The 20768-nt window shown below is 57.9% G+C and overlaps 2 protein-coding genes across 9 annotated transcripts in view; one reads left to right on the forward strand and one right to left on the reverse strand.

The window, feature by feature from the left end:
• Positions 1–2958: 2958 nt before the first annotated feature.
• On the forward strand, positions 2959–7441 carry LOC134524416 (transmembrane ascorbate-dependent reductase CYB561). 2 transcript variants are annotated; one of them, XM_063354442.1, is made up of 7 exons: positions 2959–3024; positions 4069–4264; positions 5029–5228; positions 5431–5529; positions 5606–5709; positions 5811–5968; positions 6632–7441. In XM_063354442.1, the coding sequence occupies exons 3-7, from the start codon at positions 5036–5038 to the stop codon at positions 6828–6830; spliced, it is 753 nt and encodes a 250-aa protein (XP_063210512.1). In that variant the 5' UTR covers positions 2959–3024; positions 4069–4264; positions 5029–5035; the 3' UTR covers positions 6831–7441. The 2 variants fall into 2 exon arrangements, with proteins under 2 accessions (XP_063210512.1, XP_063210513.1); XM_063354443.1 differs by having other exon boundaries at positions 5029–5222.
• Positions 7442–8475: 1034 nt separating this feature from the next.
• TANC2 (tetratricopeptide repeat, ankyrin repeat and coiled-coil containing 2) overlaps positions 8476–20768 on the reverse strand; it is a 331215-nt gene continuing 318922 nt past the window's right edge. For all 7 annotated transcript variants that reach the window (XM_063354919.1, XM_063354924.1, XM_063354921.1 and 4 more), the window contains 3 exons: positions 20492–20638; positions 18355–18455; positions 8476–16198 (listed from right to left, as the gene is read on the reverse strand). In XM_063354919.1, the coding sequence (XP_063210989.1) occupies positions 14236–16198; positions 18355–18455; positions 20492–20638 (2211 nt within the window). In that variant the 3' untranslated portion in view covers positions 8476–14235. The remainder of the gene's footprint in view (positions 16199–18354; positions 18456–20491; positions 20639–20768) is intronic.

Here is a 20768-nt window from a genome sequence, read left to right on the forward strand (position 1 = left end):
TTTTTTTTCTTTTATATTTAGTGAAAAACTGTTAATTTTGCCCCAGGTTTGGGGTTTCGCGGGGAGCGCAGCGGCTGGGGATGTTTCAGGCAGCAGCTCGGCTCCTCCGAGGCAGCTGGGCTCTTGAATTGCAGTCCTCCGGGGAGGCGTCTTGCAAATTAACATTTCTTAGCAATAAAAACTTGATTTAGGAAGGAAAAAAAAACCAAAAACCAAAACCAAAGCAGAAGAGGTTAGATCAGCAAAATGGTAATTTGATAATCTCATGCGCAGGGAGGGGAAGTTGCCTGTGCCGGGGTGGGGGTGAGCAGCCGGGGAAGGGCAGGAACTACTGGTTTTATGATGAGTTATCAGTTGATGATGCTCCTATCGATCCGCTGGCGCTCAGCAGCCCGGGACAAACCCAGAATGGCTGTCGGGCTTGGCTGATAGCCGGGAAGCTGGAGCAGCCTCCGCTGAGCTGCTTCGACTCACTGATCTGCAGGATGCTGAGGCAGCCCCGAGCATCCCGGAGCATCCCTGAGCATCCCTGAGCATCCTGGAGCAGCCCCAAGCAGCCCCAAGCATCCCTGAGCCTCCCCGAGCATCCCTGAGCAGCCCCAAATATCCCTGAGCGTCCTCAAACATCCCTGAGCATCCTCGAGCAGCCCCAAACAGCCCTGAACATCCCCAAGCCCCGTGGATCCATGCCAGGACAGCCAGCACTGGCTCTGCCACCCGACCGGCACGTCACCATCCCAGCAGCGCAGGGAGGATTTCATTATTGCCAGCTCGGAGAAAGCTCAGGCAGATTTAATAAAGCCATTATGCCCCCGGCAATGTCTTTAATTAAAGAGCTGGTTACAAATGGCTCGCTGTTCCCCGGTAAGAAGAGGGTGCTGGCCAGTATTGAAGGGGCTCATTTGTCCCTGGATTGGCCACCGAGTCCCCTTGCAGGTGGCAGCGGATGGAGGGACCCCTCGTCAAAGGCTGCCATGTGTGACCCCTGGGTTTGTCCCTGCTTTGTGGATGGGACACGCAACCATGTCCGTTTAATCACGTAGGGTTGAGGGCTGCAATGTCTTTTTGGCTGCTGAAAGTCAAAATAGTTTGGCTGGATGCTGCTGTAAACATTTATAAAGCTGTTCCTTATCGTATTACAACAGTGCTGTTCCCTGCAGGGGGTGAAGCTTTTCATCTTGCCAAGTATCCCAAAAGACGAACGGCCCCCCCCAACAAATTTCATCCGCTTGGAGGCTTTTCAGAGGGTCTCACAGCAGGGAAATCCTCCCTCCGCTCTGCCCAGATACCCAGCCGCCCCTTTCCAGCTGGGGCACAGCCCAACGGCTCAAGGTTTGCAGTTTATGGTGGCTTTTATGGCTTGGCTGATTAACTCTGGTGAACCATTTCCCAACAACCGCTGCAGTGATAAAGCCCGACCGCAGGCTGGGAGGCGGAGGCGGCTCCCGTGGCAGTGCCTTACGCAGCCTCCCGCTGCGGCCCGTTGTTCCCCGTGGGCGAGGGCTCGGGGTGGTAGCCCTGGGACTCTGCCCTGGGCTTCAGCGGGACCCGGACTTTGCTCTTGGTGCGACAAGTCTCCATCAGGCCCCGGGGCTGCACCGGCATTTCAGCTCTGCTGAATCACACCACGGGGGGGGTGGTGGGTTTCCAGCTCCTGGGGTTTGTGCCCCACAGCACAGGTGCCCAGCGGGGAGGAGAAGGTGATGGCGATGTCGGGGGGGGGGGAAACCTCAGGAGGGTCTTTGGGGTGCCTTTGCTCAGGAGGGTCTGAGGGGGTGACAGCAGCCTCGTGTGCCCAAGGGGAAGGGCCGGGGGGGACAACCCTGCACCAGGGGAGCACCGCATCCCCCCCCGCCACTCCAGGTCCCAGGATGCTCCGGCTCCCACGGGTGGTCCAGGGCCGAGGGTGCTCCAGACCCCTCCAGGTGTGAGGGTGCGCTGGCTCCCATGGGTGGTCTGGCTCGGGGGGTGCTCCGGGTCCCTCCGGGGATCCAGACCCGAGGACGGTGCCGATCCCAGCCGGTCCGTACCTGGATCCCAGGGGTGACCCAGGGCCGAGGTTGCTCCAGGTCCTCCCTCCCTCCCCCGGGCCCTGCGCACGGCGGGCTCCTGGTGACACCTAGTGGCACCGTGTGACACTCACAGACACGCAGACAGACACACAGACACGGCGGAGGGGGCGGCCCGGGGGTGCTGCTCGCCCCGCTGCGCATCCCCGCATCCCCCGGGGGACCCTGCCCGCAGCGGGGCCAGGAGGAGCCGGGAGAGCGGGGGGACACCCCCTAAATTTCCCCCCGTCTCCTCTCATATCCCATCTCCGGGCTTTTCTCCCTCGGGGATACGCCATGGGGGAGCGCAGGATGCGGCCGGAGGTGCTGGAGGGGACCCGGGGGTTGGGGTGCAGGCGGAGGTTGGGGGGTCTCCGGAGACATGTCACCCCCGCTGCCGTGTCCCCACCCACAAGGCCCACCCTGCAGGGGTGCTGCCTCCTGGCACATCACCCCGGTGCTGCTGGTGGGATGCAGGGGATGGTTAATTAAGCCAGATCCCTCATTAGTGCTGCCTAAATACAAATTAAGTGATGACAGAGCCGGTGTGCCCTGCACAGGGGATGGGGCCCCCGGGGGCTGATCCAGGGAGGCTGTGGGAGTCCCTGGTTTGGGGCTGGGGGTGTTGCAGGGTGTGGGGGCTCAGGGGGGTGCAGGCAGGGCCTGGCACAGCTCGGGGCCGGGGGGGGGGGGGGGGGGTCACGCATGTTTCCAGTGACTCACTCCCTTGGGGACCATCCCCACAATACACAGACATCCCCCCCCACCCTTCATGGTGATATCCCCCCCCCTCAATTTTGCAACCCCCTTTCCCTCTCTCCAGCCTGCAATGGCACCCTCCCTCTGTAGCGATGCTGGGGGTTTGCAGCCCCCCCCCCAACTTCGCTTTGCCATCGCTCCGTTGCCTTGCCAACGCGGTGGCTCAGACACTGTCACCGCTGGGCCTGGCGCAGGCAGCACCACCCGACACCCACAGGTAGGGCTGGGGGGGGGTGGGGGGGGGCACTGCGTGGGTGTCACATCCAACCCTTCCCTCAATACATCCCCAGGCCCCCCAGCGCCGAGCTGGAGTGAGCCCCCTCCCCTGCATGAGCTCCCATCGAGAGCAGAGACGTCCCCCAAGCCCCACCCAGGGATTTTTTTTTTGGGGGGGGGGGCCCAGCCAGAAGCCATGGTGAGGGGCTGCCAGGGTATGCAAAGTGCATGCACCATCCAAAACCCACACCCCACCCCACGCCCCCCCCCCAGGCCGCATCGGGAGGGTTTAATCGGAGATCACCCCCCTCCAAAAGCGGGGAGCGCTGGCTTTGCCCTGGGGTGGGTGGTGACTGGGGCTGTGCTTTCGGGGGGGGGGGGGTGCAGGGGGGGCAGAGACGCTGTTGCGGGGGCGGCGGGGGGTGGGGGGGGGAATGACACACACACACACACAGAGGCAGGTCCCCACCGCAGGATGGCTTTGTGAAGGGGCCCGGCTGCCTCCCAGCGCAGCCGGGATAGTTTTAGGGCTATCGGGCAACTCACAGAGCCCATTTCCAACAGGCACCTCCCTGTGCCCCGCTCCCGGTTCCCATGCTCGGGGGGGGGTCGTCCCCTGTCCCTCTGTCCCCAGGGCAGCTGGGGACCAGGCTGTCCCCCTGTGCCGGCGGGGCCAGCTGTTTGCATCTGGCAAGAGGATGGGGCCACACGGGTACCCACTTGGGACCCCCCCCATTGCAGCCAGCAGCCCCCCCCTCCCCCGGCAGTGGTGAGGGTTTGGGGGGGCTGTTGTTGTTCAGGGAGGAGACGGTGCCCCTCGCTGCCCCCCCCCGACCCTGGCATGGTCCCCGCAGAGCATCCCATGCCCCCGGGCAGTGAGGCCTTTGCAGTGCAGCCTAATGGGATAAACCAATTCCCTTAACTCACTTATCCGGCTGATCCAATAAAGGTGGCTGGGAATAAAGTGTGTGCGTGGTCTTAATGCATGGCTGACTCCCTCCCCAAAGCCCCCCCCGTCCTGACAGCACCGTGGGTCTGTCTGCAGCAGCTGGCCGGGTGCTCCTCCCCAGGGGCAGCCGCAGCGGGGCCGGGGCAGAGGAGGGACGTTGGCCCCTGGGGCTGGGACGCGCTGGCCCTGGCTGGCGGGGAAGCAGGAGAGGTGGCCGTGCCGGTGGCTCTGATCCCCAGGCCAGCGGGGAGCATCGGGGGATAACCCGGCGCGGAGCGCAACGCGGGTGCAGGTGGGTTGTGGGGGCCGTGGGACGGCTCTCCGGTGTGGCTGCAGCGCGGTGGGTTAACGTGGGGTGTCCATTCCCCTCCCCAGCCTGGAGGGTTGCTCAGCCCCATGTCCCCAATGGCCATCGCTTTTGTCGGGAGGGGGGGGGGGGGGGGGGGCCAAGCAACCTTGCTCATCCCTGCACTGCCTTCCTCTAGCAGGGTTTGGGGGGGGGGGGATGTGTTTGTTGTGGGGCTCTTGGGGGTGGGTGAGGTGGGGAGGGGGCAAGGGTGGGACATGGGATGGGGATGGAGTTGGGGGGGATCGGGATGGAGGGACGGGGATAGAGTGGGAGGGATGGAGGTGGAGTGGGAGGGATGGGGCTGGAGGGATGGAGCTGGAGTGGAAGGGATAGGGGTGGAGGGACAAGGATGGGGCTGGAGGGACAGGGATAGAGTGGGAGGGATGGGACTACAGGGTCGGGGCTGGCGGGACAAGGGCTGGGATGGAGGGACAGGGATAGGGTGGGAGGGATGGGGCTGGAGGGACAGGGCGGGAGGGTCGGGCGGGAGGGACAGGGATAACGTGGGAGGGAGAGGGCCGGAGGGCTGTGCCGGGAGGGCTGTGAGGGCAGGGGCAGGCCGGGGGCAGGAGCGGGCCGGGCCGCGCCGTGGCCGCCGGGGGCCGCCCCCGGGCGGGGTGACGCGGCGGCGGCAGGAAGCGGCAGGTGAGGGCGGTGCCGGCCGGGCCCCCCCCGGCCGCGCTCCCCGCTCCGCTCTGTCCCCGCAGGCCCGGCATGGACGGGGCTCCGCCGCCCGCCGGGCTCTCGGCCTACGTGGCCGTGTCGCAGCTGCTGGGGCTGACGCTGTTGGCCACCACGGGCGCCTGGCTGGGCCGCTACCGGGGCGGCGTGGCCTGGCACGGCCACCTCCAGTTCAACGTCCACCCCCTCTGCATGGTGCTGGGCATGGTTTTCCTCCAAGGTGACGGTGAGCAGGACAAGCGCCCTGTCCCCGCTGCAGCCTCAAAGCCCCCCAGACTGCGGCCGGGCGAAGGGGACAAAACGGTGACAAACAAGACAGGGAAGATGCTCCAGGACCACCCCGCCTGCCTGCAGCACCCCTGGGTGATGCGGGGTGCCGGGGAGGTGGGGGACCCGCTGTGGATGCTCATCTGCCCTCTCTCCATCAGCTCTCCTGGTCTACCGGGTCTTCAGGCAGGAAGCCAAGCGCTCCACCAAGGCGCTGCACGCGCTGCTGCACGGCCTGGCGCTGCTCATCGCCCTCGTGGGTGAGCGGGCGCCGGGGCCGGGACGGGTGGACGGGGCTGGATCCGGCCCCCGGCGCTAACGGGCTCCTCTCCGCAGGCATCGTCGCCGTCTTCGAGTCCCACCGGAGCAAGGGCATCCCCAACATGTACAGCCTGCACAGCTGGTGCGGGATGGCCGCCTTCGTGCTCTACCTCCTGCAGGTGAGGGCTGGGGAGCCCCTGCCCCCCCCCCCCCCCCCCCGCTCCCCCCCCGTGGGGGAAAGGGACCCCACAGCGCCCCGTAACATCCCGTACCCCCACAGTGGCTCCTGGGCTGCGGTTTCTTCCTGCTCCCCCGCGCCTCCTTCTCGCTGCGCAGCCGGTACAAACCCCAGCACGTCTTCTTTGGCATCGCCCTCTTTGCCCTCTCCATCACCACCTGCTTGCTGGGCATCACCGAGATGCTCCTCTTCAACATCAGGTGGGTGACCAAGCTGGGTGGGGGGGAGTAGTAGCCCCCCGATCCCTCTGACCCCCAGCAAAGGGCTGCTCCAGCCCCATGGGGCAGAGTCTGGCCCCTGCTCAGGCCATGGCTCCTTGGCTATTAAGTCTCCCCCTGAAGCCTTCAGTTCTGCTGCTGCTGAGTCACTTCCCAGATGGTGTTTAACAAGGGCTGGGTCCTGCGACAGCTTTTGTTGGGGGTGGGGATAAAATAGCCACCGACTCCTTTCTGCAGACAGGTGTTTTCAGAGCCACCCTCCCCCCGGCCCGGGACGCTCATGTCCCCATGGCCTCTGCCCTTGGAGCTGGAGGACACAGTGACGGCCCCAACTCTACAGCCCCAGCACCGTGGGGATATGGCTGTGGGGCACCCCACCTCCCTCTGGCTGGGGGACCACACCTGGCAGGGGAGGTGCCTATAGCCCCGCTATAGGACTGTGCCCCCAGTTTTCTCTGCTGTCACCAAGAGTGTCCCTCCCCAGAGCGAGCAGCACCCAGGCAGTCACCTCTTGCTCTGATTTGGGGGAAAAGGACCTTTCCCAGGGAGTGTGCCCAGAGGATGAAGACGAGGAGGAGCTCCTAGCCAGGGTAGGGACAGGCCACCCACACCCTGAGGTCTGAGCATCCCCCTCTGTCCCTGCAGTGACTCCTACAGCCGCTTTGTGCCTGAGGGCGTCCTGGCCAACACGCTGGGGGTGCTGCTGGTGGCCTTTGGGCTGGTGGTGGGCTACGTGCTGACACGGGACGACTGGAAGCGCCCGCCACTGGCCGAGGAACTGGCCCTCTCCATGGACTTCAAGACCCTGACGGAGGGTGAGAGCCCCGGCGGCAGCAGCCAGTGATGTCCCCAGCTCCCCTGTCCCCGGCACGGGCACCTCGTGGTGTCTGTGGAATGTCCCTGTCTACCTCGTCCCCAGTGTCTTGGGGCTCTGACCGGCTCAGGGTGACGAGGACAGCTGGGGAAGGACACGCTTGTTGGTGTATCGCTGCCCATTGGGTTCAGCCTTGCTTGGCCTTAATCCTTCTCAGTTCTGTCCCACGCAGCCCCCGGTGACCCCCCGAGCCTGACCCCAGCCCCATGGGGACAGCGGTGCCACAGGCAGGGGCAGGGGCTGGCAGCATCGCTGGGGCACGAAGGACGGGGGTCCCTGGGCTCTGCCCTGCTCTGGGGGCCGGGGGGTGGGAGCCCAGATTTCTCCACTGAGAGCGGCCAAAGCCCATGGCCCATTCCCAGCGCCCACGGGCAGAGGGGATAGTTGCCATCACCCAGATTTCCCACTCTCCGGCAGCCCATTGGCCCCCAGCCCAGCCGCGCGTGGGGGCTGCTCTCCCCACAGAGCTCCCCAGGGGCTCGGAGCGACCCGGCAGCTGTGTGGGTTCAGCATCTTCACGTCCGAAATGTTTTCCCCTGTCGTACGATGTGTTGTCTGCTCAGTGGATGCTCCTGACCCAATAAATGTTTGCAGCTAACCCTGTCCTCCTCCAGCTCATGGTTTCAGGGTACCCCAGAGCTCCCACGCGCCACAGGCAGCCGGGAGAGGAGCTGGGGAGGGCAGGTGGGATTTGGGATGGGATCATTCCGTCCGGGCCCCGTGCCATACATCCTGTGCTACAGAGCTCAGCAGTGGCTGCATGAGGGACCCCACGGGGACGTCTCCAGGGTCTGGCCATGCACTGGATGTGCCCATGGACCTGGGGGAGACCCACGGCCATGAGGAGGTGCGTCCCTGAGATGTGGGCTCGTCTCCTTTGCTGAGAGCATCCCCTCTTCCTTCTGGGCTTCGGCACAGGCGGCCGCGCGGGCGAAGCTGCTGGAAACCTGAATGTCCCGATCCCAGCGCTGCAAAGCAAGAGCAGCCCCAGCCCCAGCAACGGCACAAGCCCAAGCCGGGGGTTTTTGCTCACCACAGCCCCTGCGTTCGGGCAGGGATGAAGCGAGGAGACGCTCACGTTCTCAGGAGCTGTGGGGCTCCAGTGTCCACAGCACTGAGCTGTGCTTTCATAGAATGTGTTGGGTGGGAAGGGACCTCTAAAGGCCATCTAGTCCAACCCCCTGCAGTGAGCAGGGACATCTGTAACTGGATCAGGTCGCTCAGAGCCTCATCCAGCCTGGCCTTGAATGTCTCCAGGGATGGGGCCTCCACCCCCTCTCTGGGCAACCTGGGCCAGTGTCTCACCACCCTCAGTGGAAAGAACTTCTTCCTAATGTCTAAATTTCTGCAATTTAATCCAGAAAACTCCCTGATGCAGTTCCCTCCCCTATTTTATTAAGGCCCCTTTGCTAATTGCAGCAGCAGCGCTGCCTCCGTCCCCTCCTGCTCCCGGCGGTGCCAGGTCCCCATCCCCGTCCCCATCCCCGGGCAGTGACAGCCAGACCCGACCCTCGCACAGTCCTGACGTCCCCAGGTTATTTCCACGCCGAGAAGACACACAGCACCCTCCTTCGTTCTCCGTAGTGTGAGAAAAACACCAGGCCAGATGCCGTTTCCAAGTGTTAACCATTTATAAATAAGTACATTTTTTCATACATACAGTTTTCATTGTACAGATTACAATCTGTATACATTGGGGGGGGGGAAGAAATGCATTCTTTTGAACTTTTCACATCTATCTCACAGCTCACATGTACAGACAAGAAAACTCTGCTCAAGCAAATACAGCAAAGGAAAAAATATGTTTTCTTCTTTCCTTATACATGAGAGGCGAAGGCCTCCGCTGTCGGCAGGGGCTGCTCTTCCCACTGCACGATATCACAACTGTGTGGTGTTCAATATATCAGTAGAGAGAACAGAACATGCATTGAATAATATACTGTACAGAGAAAGTCCTTTACATCAGAATTATAGAAAAGCTAAAGGAAAATTTAAGTGTCTTAAAGATCTTCCCAGCAAGTGTCTCAGAGGATGGCAACCAGGGAACTGTACAAAGCACAAGGTGCGTGTACTGTACGCGTTTGTACCAAACTCGGATCCTCTCGGATGTGAAGACAGAAGGGAGACAAAACGCTGAATGCAACACTATGGGAAAGAAAAGGCTGGAGGGGGGTGACACCGGCAGTACTGGCAGAGTCCACGCGAGTCTCTGGGTTATCGCTGGAGCAACAAAATGGGCTTGATGTAGCGCGCGGTGCTGCTCTCGGTGTCTGGCTTATCAGCGCACGGCGAGGCAGAACGGTGACCCCGTTCCCCGGGCGGGAGGGTCTCCCACCCGCCCAGCATGACCCCGACCCGCCGGAGGAGACGCCCCGCAGCCCCACCGCCGTCCCCGCTGGTGTCACCCGGCAGGGACAAAGTCTTTTGGCAAAGCAGCCCTCCATTTCCGCGACTCTAGGATGCGATCCCGTCGGACGGCACCCGGCTGCTGACTCCCCAGTACCGTGACAGCTAGAAAATGAGCAGGAGGAAAGGATACGGCGGATGGGTTTGGTGTCCCATTGGCTTTCCCGGTGACGGTCGCGCTAGCTGTGATTTCTCTCGGGTAGGTCTGTAAGAGTTGCGGTGAGATCCAGCTGTATAGTCAGGAGTTGGACACGAACGCATCTTGCTAAAGAATTGAGCCCTTAGTGGTTTATCTTAGAAAAAAGAGTTTGATTGAATGAAAATCCAGCAATTATTCACACAAATCTGAAAAAAACGCAGATTAACTTTCAACCATTGTGCTTTGTGTCCAACACGCACCCCACCAGACTTCGCGGAGAGCAACCAGCACGGGGGTGAAGGCATTTATCTGCAGAGGTCCCAGCGGGTACAACAGCTCTTCCCCTAAGCCCTTGGTTACACACCGTTAATCCCGGTAGAAGAGTTATCTTGAATTCCCAAGACTGAAAGCAAAGTACAACCACCAAAGAGCTTGCGACAGCTCCCCGCGGACCCCCCCCTTGGCAAGGAAGGCGGAGGACGAGCAGGCACGCCGGCTTGCTTTTCTCGAGATAAGGCGGAGCTGGCACTTCGGTTTTAGCTAGACTTCTCCTGGGTAACCCTGAATATACAGCAACCCTCGTACGAGGGGACGGAATCGCTCCAAATTCAGTAGCCACCCTGGTTCCGGACCTAACCCAAGTATGGCTCAGGTGTCGGTCATACGCACACCCCACGCTCACACCAGCCACGCGGTTTTTCTTTACAGCCAGGTTAAAGGAAAAAAAAACCCCAAAAGTTCAGTGCTCAGACGGGCACCGCAGACAGACAGACGGACAGACAGACGCAGCCCTGGGTTTGTCGGGAGCCCTCCCCAGCAGCCACGCAGCGACGGCGGCTCAGGCTGTGCGGTGACGGATCCCAAGGGATCTGTCCCTGTAAACCCCTCCCTTTCCCAAGCACCAACGACTATTTTCCAAGCCCTCCCCGGTGGGGACCCCTGTGGAGCCCCCCACCAGGCGGGTGTCCCCTCCCCTGGGACCGGAGCATCCTCCCAGCCTGGGAGACAAAGAAGAGACGGCGAACCCCCCCGGGGATGCGGCAGACACCCACACCCGACGCTGGGAGAGAAGATTCCAGCTTTGCGGCGGCTCTCGGAGCAGCTGCGGGCAGAGGACGGGAGACACCTGGTGGGACGGCCGGACAAATACAGGGCTCGGCTTCAGCATCGCCTCCCCAGCGCACCCCAAGAACCAACCCCAGAGGTTCCAATGTCATCAAAAACCCGGTTTACTCGGTGCACGTAAGAATCCCACTCGCTCGCAAGATGGGGGCTCGCCAGCGGTGCCACTGCAGCCAGGGAGGGGACGGAGGCACCGGCTGGCAGCATCGCCCCACATCTTAATCACTCAAAAAGGGTAATTAAGCGCGTGGCACGGATGGACAACACAACACCGTGTCTGAAACACTGTGCCTGCTCCCGCAACGCGGCCCGGGCTCGTCGGATGGAGATCTGAGATGACAGGGTGAAGGGACGTCAGGCGAGATCCCAGCCCCGTGTACAGCAGCGCTCCGCAACGGGACCCCGCACGGCAGCACAACGCGCAACCACCTCGGCGTCCTCCTCCGGGCCAAATCCCAACCCTGACTCTGAGGACACGGGGCGGGGGTGTGTGTGGAAAGAACGGCTTTTCCAGGGAGAGGTGTGCTCCTTACCCACCCGGGGACTGCAGCAGCCATCCTGCCTCAACCGTCCCTAAGAGAATTGCTGGGCAAGCGCTTTAAAACCACTGCAAATAATTTTGTATTTAAAAATTACTCAATCTGTCGATGCTTATATACAAGAGTCAGTTCTTGTGCTATAAATGTTATGATTCATTGCTTAGTTTCTTTTCTTTTTTCTTGGTTTTTTTTTTTGAAAAATACACTAAGAGACAAGAGCTGTTTTGCTATTTTCTAATGAAGACACTACTCACGCTTAAATATCCAGTATTTATCATAGTAACAAATTCAAACAGTAAAGTGCACCCATTTACAGAGAGAACGGATGGAAAACCATTAGTGCAAGAATCCTGTGAAAAATGTAACACGTGGTATCGTGAAAAAACCTGCACGCTGCAGTATTTAAGCCTTCTTTCAGCTTGGTGTTTGTGTTAGAAGTGTGAGCTGTTTTCTTTTTTTCCCTTAAAACATCTTCATAAACCCAAAGAGTTACACACAGAAGCGCTGTGGGGGGACGTTTCCGAGGGGCAGTACCGGGAGCACAAGGCAGTGAAGAGCCAAAGCAAAGCACGGGGGGTTCTGGCATCGCCGCTCCCCGACCATCCCGTTGGCATCTCGGCGGAGAGAACCGGCTGACGGCCGGAGTGCGTCTTGCTCGGCCGTACCAAATAGGGACGGGGCGGAATTTGGTTAATTTTTTTCCTTTCAAAGAAGCAACTAAAGGGTAGGAAGCCACTCACTGGTTCGGTCAAGCTGGAGGATGGGAGGCGTCGAGCGAAAGCAACTGGTGCTGCTCCCGAGCCATGTCGGAGCTAGAGGCGCACTGTACGCGGAGGAGGAGAAACCGGTTATTCCTCAGAAAGCAGAACACGCTGCTTCAAAAAAACGAAAGCGAGGAAGAAAAAAAATAATCACCAGACCCCCTTTGCAAGGAGAGAGATAGCGCACGGAGCTGAGCGTCCCCGCGGCCGTGGGGGGTCTCCCAGTCCCTCCCCCCCGCCTTACAGAGCCCTGTAATAAAGCAAAGAGTCAGCGCTTTGCACCTCCAGAAAGAAAACACCAAACTCAATCCAAATACTGGCTTGGACAAATACCAAAGAGCCCCAAAGGGCACAAAGGTCTCCAAACATGGAGGAATTCCTCCTCTCCCCCCCACCCCCGAACGCTCTCACCGTGTCTATGAGACACAAGCCTCCACCGTCCCAAGATGTGCACGTCCCGGTTTGCTCGGAGCAAATTAGGCAATGAAACAGCGACGAGATGTGCCGACCCACACGCAGACACCAAAAAAACCCCCAAAAGCCCCATCGAAGCCAGGGTTTGCTAAAAAGTTTCGGGCCAAGTCCGCATCTGGTGTAAATGGATGTAGCTGCACTGGTGTCGCGCTGGGGATATGCTCATTTACACCAGCAGAGGTTGGAACCTCACGATTTGGTTCAAGAAGTCTGGCGATCTCTGCGCGTAGCCCTTTGGAAAGACCGAAAGGTATCACTCCTCCTGCTCAGCGCTGCCGTCGCTCCGAGAGCCGATGCGAGGGAGGATCAGCACGGGCAACAGGCACTAACTCGCTTTGAAACAAGCTACAGCGTTCATCGCTCCCCCTCCCCTCCCTCCCACCCTTCGCCCTGAAAAGGCAGATTACGAACCCGCCAGTAATAAATGAAGCTGTAAAGAAAGTCCCTCCACCACCCCCCAAAAAAAAATTTCAGAGAATAACTGAGAAATTATTGAAAATCCCATAAGAATAATTTTGGAAGCGTCCCCTGCTTTTCATGCTGTCTTGACGTGATTTGCATTTGATTTAAAAAACAAACAAACAAAAAACCAAAAAAGTAAAAATCCCAAATCAAACAATGTCCCAAAACAGATTGCATAAATAAATTATAAATATCTCTTAACTACAGGTCCTTAAAAAGCAGAACACGGTCTCTCCCATTTACAGGTACGGAACGCGGCGATCGCTTTCCAAGATTTCGGGAGCGGATCTTAGCGGAGCGCAGCCCTCGCTGTGGCACCACCGGCTGCCCGGGCGGGAGCGAGCCGCAGGGGAGGGACGCTGCGGAGGGACGCTGCGGGGCTGGGTTTGCAGAAGGACCCTTCCTGTCTCGGGAACCAGCGTGCCACGTTACGCACCCTCATCGTAAAAAAAAGTTAAAAAAAAAAAAAATTCAACATTGCTATTTGCCTCCTTGAACACCATTTTCTAAGTCAGGTTTTGGTTCTTCCTTGCAAGTAAAAAAAAAAAAAACAAAAAACCACTAAATCACCCCCCCCCCCCGCAACGTTAAACCGTCCCGGAGAAAAACGCGGTGCTGTGTGTGAGGTGCAGCCGTCTGCTAACGGCGAGAAGAAGAAGTTGTCGCGATCCCAGTTCGCGCGCAAGAGGTTTCTGGCCAATTCCCTCGGCTGATTCAAACCCCTACCAAGGACCCGCTTTCATCACTCAACGCTTGTAAAGTGCCCCAGGGCGAATCGGCGTCGGTGGGGGGGGACACGCAGCCGGCAGGGAGCCTGCGAAGTAGCAAAGCATGGTGTGTCCCCCGCCCCTTCTGGCCCATGACGCGATCAAACAACGAAGGAATCCAATTCGGATTAAACCGCTACAAACCAGATGAAGCGGGATGGTTATTGTGCATAGCTACTCGGTATTGGAACGCCTCGTGCCCTTGCTCGCCGCGGGCAATTTGCTCTTTGGGGGCAAAAAGCCAAAGGACCCGGCTGGCACGGGGACCTGCGGATGCGGCCTCGGGAAAGGCTCCTGTGATCCCTGCTCTGCTCCCGCTAGGAATTCCCATCAGAACAGAGTAAGAGCTCATCGAGACAAAAGAAACCGATTTAAATAGAATGCGATTGTCTCTTGAAAAAGTGCCGATTACCTCCCGCTGCGTAGGGGATATTTCTGGACCACCCCGCACCACGTACTAAGATATCCTGGTTGGGAATTCAGCTGGAATTGGGCAAACCGTACTGGCTCAGCTGATGTTGGCTTCACGGTCAGCTGGGGAACGAAAGGGCTGGAGCACGTGCATGGCTGTCTGACCACCACACAAAGTACCGGAGAAACTTGGTCATGTAGCTACCAAAGAGAAATAAAAATAATAATATGCATGGAAATCAAGCTTGGAAGTGTGTGCTGAAAACATGAGGGTCTTACTCCAACAAGCGTCTTTTACACATTAGACTCCACAAATGGTCTCTTTGGTTTGATTGGGGATGTCTGCCCCTGCCTGGAGTCCCTGGAGAGCTGCCTGTACAGGTTGTCCTGGTAGGCCTGTGCCACTGGCAGTGTCCTTGCCACCTTGACGTCGGGATACGAGGAGGCTTGGGTGACTCTCTCCAGGAGGTCTCCCCGGGACCCATTGGCCAGCATCCCATGGGGGCTGTAATAGTCTTCCTCTAGCAAATGGCCATTCTGTGCATTGTTGGTTTTGTTATAAAAGGCAATGTTGCTGATTGAAGAAGGCGGGCTAAATGATTCCGGCTGGGGGAGGTTGCCAGGAGACGTAGGACTAATGACAGTGTCCACTGACGACACGGCCCAGGTCCGGTTCTGCTGATGGAGATGGGGGTACTGCTGAGTCCGAGCGGTTTTATCTATGATTCCCATGAACGGCGTGGTCCGGGAACGGGCTGGCTCGCTGGGGTAACCCCCCTGCGTGGGAGAGACCGGAGAAAGTTCATCGCACGATCTGTCATAAGCTTGCTTGAGAGGAATCTCCATTTGCTGAATCGAAGCAGAAGGGCGGAAGTTGGGAGTCAGGTTGGAGGTGGAGGAGATGCTATTGCTGGAAGGAGAGAAGCGGAGGCCAACGCTCTGAGAGTGGAGCAGGGGCCTTGGAGTTGGAGGATGAGGCTTTATTTCGCTGGGATTAACTGAGATGGGCCTTCTTATGAGATGAGACACATCTGGAGAGCCCAGCTGGTTGGCGGGGAGGGAAGAACGTTCCAGGTCAAGCTTCGAGTGACACACCGGATAGTAGGAAGCGGACTGGCTTCGCCCGATCTGAGGTGTCTGGCTGTATCTCATACCTCCCCTGTACGCCGAGGACGGTCTCTGCGGAAGGTCTTCTTTGGCCAACCCTCCGTGCTGACAGATCGCTCCTGCGCTGAGGCTTGCCTGAACGTGCTGCACTGGTCTGCTGTCGCCTACGATGCCGCCGATGGAGCCCTGGTAGACCAACCTGCTCTGGCTAACCCCCATTTCCCCTGATGCCGACTGGTACTTGCTGGCCATCGAGTGGGCAACCTGGCTGTAAGCACCGGTTGGGATTACAGTACTCGAATGGACGGCGGAGCTGGGCTGGTTGCTCCTCACGATCTGCGCCTTGGCTGGCTGCAGCCTCAGCCCCTGCTGTGGCACAGCCACGGGGAGCTGGGGCATCTGGAAGGACCTCTGTGTCATCTTGGACAATGGAGACTTCGGTCTACCGGGGAGCTGGCTGACTCCGCTAGGTTCTTGCTGATAACGAACCGGGGAACCGGACTGTGACCTATAAACGCTCATGCTTTCTGCTGGGGGGCTGGCGCGATACTGAGGACCTCTACGAAGAGGAGAAGGTGGTGGGCTTTGATATTCCTTCCCTTGGCTTCCAACAGGAGGTGGGCTGAAGCGGTAAGAGGAGCCCTGGTGGGCAGGGGACGTGTGCGGAGGACTGGGTCTATAATGCGAGTTTTGGTGTGTCGGAGACAGAGCAGGAGACGTGGACTGGTACCCTTGTCTGGTTGGGGAACCCACGGAGCTATTGGACCTGAAATCAAAGACCTGATGAGAGCCAAGAGGTGAGCCAGAAATATAGGCTGAGTCCCTGTGAGCTGGGGACGGGGGCGGGCTCTGGATGATGGGCAGCCCTTGGTTCGGCCTGGACTCTGTCTGCAAGCCAATGGAAACGTTCTCTACATCCTGCTCAAGGTACTCCTCCTCAAAGATGTCTTGCACAGAATAGAGCTCTTCGTGCTGGGCTTCGGGCTCAGGCTCCACCGGGAGCGGCGGCGGCGGCGGCTGCTGCTGCTGCTGCTGCTGCTGCACCTGCCTGCACTCCTCTTCCACCCGCATCAGCAGCCGCTGGATCTCACGGTTGTTGGGACACAGCTTGATGGCCTCGTTCAGGTCCTCCAGGGCTGCTGAAAACTGCCTGCTTGACAAAGGGACAGAAACGAGAACTGAAATTACTCTGGATTTGAATGGAGCCCTTCTCGGAGGCTCCTGCGGGTTAAGTGGCTTGTCCGTGTTACTGAGGGAGACGTCTGTGATTGCTACCACGGGCTGCGTCTCTCAAACTCTGCCCCATGCGCCTCCCTCGGACTTATTTTATCCAAACTGAAGGAAAACACCACCAGCCATGCTGCGGAAGAGGGGAACAGAGTCCTGAGATGGCACAACCCAGACTAGCAAAGACGCCCGTCCTCTGCGGTGCGTGTTACGGGCTAATTAATTACTCCTCACAGCACCACCATGGAGCTTTGCCCCCGCGTTCACAAAGGGGAAACCAAAGCACCACTAAGGAAGAGCCAAGCTCACCACTGCTGTAAACAAGCAGAGCGTTGACGGAGTTGCAACCGCTTGCGCCAGTGAAAATTTAACTTCTGCCTGATGCCAAGACCACACAGCGTCAGGGCTGGCTCCAGAGCTCAGGGGCTCCCACGGGTCAGCGCTTTGGGCAAGGCTTGTCTCTCCGATTTTGCAAGGGATTTGGCTAACGTCTTCAGAAGGAAGGAGCAGAGCCCCTTTCGGGAGCCTGCAGCCCCCCGGGGAAGCCTTTGCAAGGGAAAGGCTGGGAGGAGTCAAAGGGAGGGGGGGGCTCGGGGAAGGGGGTTGTCATTTACAGGGACACTTGGCTTTTGAGCAAAACCAACTGTTTGAACAGGATTGTCCTCTGGGGGAAGGATGATCACCGGGGAAAGCTCCCCAGCACCTCCCAGCCCCAGCCTAAGCTTTTGCGCAAGCCACTGAGAACCAGGTGGAGGAAGGAAAAGCCTCCTGTTCCCCGGACTGTGCTGACCTCGGGGTGCTGCCGGGCACCAACTGGGAAACGAAGGAGAAAAGCCAAAATGGTAATGGTTTCTGCTGGAGAGATCTGGGAGAAAAGGACCCTTGTACGCAGGGAGGCTGATACCATCTGGGGAGGAACCCAGCTCTTAGGCTTCCTTACAAGTGTTTTGGAAACAATGGAGAGGAAAACCATTAAAGGAAAGGCATTAGGTCAGTGCGGCTCAGCGAGCAGGACTCCTCTGCGGTAACAGAAGGTCACGGCTTCACCTCCCACATCAGGACCCAGCGGACCAGGCAGCCCAGCATCAGCTGGGCCAGGAGGCCCGTTCCACACATCGCCTCCAGCATGGGAGGTCCAATGGTGCTGGTGGCGTCTGCTGAGCTACGATGTTTGCCCAGGCGGACTCGACACACCTCCGGCTACTGGCAATTCTCCGTGCTGCCATCCAAGGCATTTCGGCTGCCGTTTACAACTGAGACGACAGCACGTCCGGCCCGTGAGCGTATGACTCAAAGGCAAGGCCTCCTCCTCATTTCGGAATGCCACTGATCGCTTTTGAAATTAATCTAACCTCACATCCTTTAGCCTTCAGGGAGGTTAAGGAGGGAATGCTCCGGGCTCCAGCTGAGATGTGGAGATCCCAGCGCTGGAGCCCTCTACAAGCTGGTTGCGGTGCTGGGAGCACAAGCCATGGCTAAGAGCTCACTGGCTGGCGCTTGCCTGCACGGCCACTGCCATCAGCAGCTTCTGCCTCCCCCAAAGTGCTGTAGGACAGAGAAATTCACAGGTTCTAAGGCCAGAGGAGATCACTGTGATGAATGAGCCTGCCCTCTCGCGTAACACAGGCCACAGGGCTTCCATGAGTCATATTTTGCTTCAAGTCCAAGTTGTGGTTGAACCGAAGTGTCTTTTTTTAAAAGAATACCCAATCTTGGTGTAGTTAAGATGTTCAGACAAAGTTCAACTAAGATGAACCTCTCAAAATGTTGGCATTCAGCCCTCTCCAGAAACTACCAAGTTAGTAGTAGGGAGGGAGGGCGCTACTTGGGAGTTTGAGAGGTTTGTGATCTCATTAATGAATGTCCCTTTGCCATTTAGAATCACAGAATTGCTAGGGTGGGAAGGGACCTTAAAGATCACCTAGTTCCAACCCCCCTGCCATGGGCAGGGACATCTCCCACTAGACCAGGTTGCTCAGAGGGGACCCTGGTACGGTTTTTGCACGGGGGATGACTACATCAGCCTGGCCAGGCTTGAAGAGAGCAGCCCCTCGCGCTTTTCTCTCTCTCGCTCCTCACCTGCTGCTGCGCTTGGCCCTTGCTCTTGCATAGTAAGCTTCGTAAGATTTCGGTTTCAGCTCCAGTGCTTTAGTAGCAAATTCCTCCGCCATTCCAAAATCCTGTCGTTACAATAGGTGTGCAGGTAAGTAATTGAATAGATAGAGAAATAAAAAACATATGCAGTTTGGGAAGAAAACAAACTTAATACGGACATTTATTTTGCATGTAAACTCGGAAAACTTGATGGTACTGGAATGTTTCACGTGGATTCGACATCATTTATGGCCAGAAAACTATGATGGCATGTCCGAAGACTCAAAGCCCTCTCCTAACGCCGGATGCTGTCAGCACCCACAGAGGCCAGCGTGCCACTGGCTCCGTTCTCACCGATTGTGTCCCCAACAAGGGCATGCAACCCCTCTCCAACAACCTACAGCCTTGAGGAAACATCTGGTCTCGCAGAGGCTGGAATGTTATCTCACGAAGGATTTTTTTCCACAGTTGAAAGCAATAGGAAACCTTTCCCACGCCCTCCGCTTCCCACTCTGCTGCACACTGACACACTTCGAAGGGGCTGAGTAAAACTGCACATGAAGGAAGGGAGTACGGTGTCTCGGTAGCTACAAACAGGACTCACCTGGCAAAGGCCTCTCACCAGTCCAACCCGTTCCACTGCTCCTTGCCTCTCCCTCCCCTGGGGTGGGAGAGGGTGACAGCACGGGCTGGAGACCGCCCTGGCTGCCTTCGAGTGGCAGTGCCGCGAGACTATGAGCTACAGCTCAAACCCTGCCCGCTCTCCTCCCTCGCCTTGTCCCGAATGCTTCACGGACCGCTAGGCTCAAGCTCAGCGCTTGCAAAGGAGACCTCTTCCCCGTGGAGGGGCTTTCAGGTTGCAACCAAACACAATTTTGGCTTGCTGACTTGGGCTGTGACCCTGAGTAGCACTGGGAGAACGCACCGAAGCACTCCTGATTTGTTCAAGAAGTCAGTAAACAAACTCCACCTTGTAGAAACAAAGTTTACGAGCACACAGATGGCGGCTCAGACTGCAGGGAGCTGCCACGTGCGAGTGAGCAGGGTCAGCTGGACCTTAGCAAAAGCCCAGGGTGAGGTTTAATCTCCCCTAAGGAGAGCTCGCTATCTGGATGCCCTGCCTGGGGAAGCTCATACTTTGATTTGTACCTTCAGTAGCAGTCACTGAAGAGATATCGCCTAAGAGACTAAACTGGGAATGCAGTCAAGAGGCAGGTATCTTTTATGGTCTCGTCTACAGATGCAAAAACTGCAGGAGCAATGACACCGCCCCCCTGAAATTTTTTATCACAGCACCTGGGATTCCCCAGTTAACAGTAAACTGAAAATCTTGTCCTTAAATCACCGGCTTTGCTGCGAGTTGGCTCGTTTAAAGAGAAGGTTCACGCTTTTTCTACAAACTGTGGTGTTTGCTCACCAGCGTTAAGGTTTTACTTCCACCGCTCTTCAAATGCCTCCCTCACAGCTGAAAGAAATGAAGGCGTCACAAAACCCCCTTCCCCTCGGGTGTCATCTTCTCTGGCTCATGGCCCTGGCAGAGATTTCACTTTTTGAGTCTACGGAGACTTTAAGTTGTCGAGGTGAAAGTCCCTGAATGCAGAGCGAGGGGGAAGGACGGCCAGGCTGCAGGAGCCGGTCACTAGATGCTGCTAGATGGGAGCGGGGAGGAGTGACGGTGATCTGGCAGTTCTGGGAGGAGAGGGAGCGTGTGGGGGTGTCTGTGGATGAGTCACTGCCCTGGGGAAGTGCTAGCCCCCTAAGCATATGCTCCTTCATTTTAAATTAATTAGTATTCAAAGGAGCGCATCTCCTGGCTCCTCCCTCACCGCTGCCCTAGAAATCTGGAAAATGCCTCCACCCCCAACTCACATCATCATCAAAAGGGAGTAATAAAAAATTCAAAAAGCTATAAACACAGCCATGAATTTTTAATCATCAGAAATGCATATTAAATCGTTACTTCTTTTGAATTGTAAAATGCCAGCGCTCTGTGAAGGACAACCAGGTTACAGAGAGGAGAGATCTCCGAGGTCAAAGCACGATGACAGGACGGACACGTCTCTGCGCACCGGCAGAATGCTGGCAGCTTGTGCTTAAGGCCATGAAGGGCGGGGAGACTTACGTTCATTTTCCTTCGACATCGGGAGAGGTTGAGAAGGAGCGACACCTTCAGCTCACGGAAAGTTTTCAGGTCTTCTCCAAACCCTTCCCTGGGGAATTTTTTCAGAGCGTACTGGTAGCGCTGGGCAGCCTCCTTCACTTTACCTTTCTAATAGAAGGAGAACATGTCAAAACACATCCTTGGGTTGAGTTTAGTGCACCGCAGAGGACTCACTCACCAGCCCCACCAATGTTTTAGGTGGTGAAGGGAACATGACTCCACCATTTAGCTCTTTTCT

This window comes from Chroicocephalus ridibundus, chromosome 17, assembly GCF_963924245.1.
Source record: "Chroicocephalus ridibundus chromosome 17, bChrRid1.1, whole genome shotgun sequence".
In the NCBI taxonomy this organism is placed as follows: domain Eukaryota; kingdom Metazoa; phylum Chordata; class Aves; order Charadriiformes; family Laridae; genus Chroicocephalus; species Chroicocephalus ridibundus.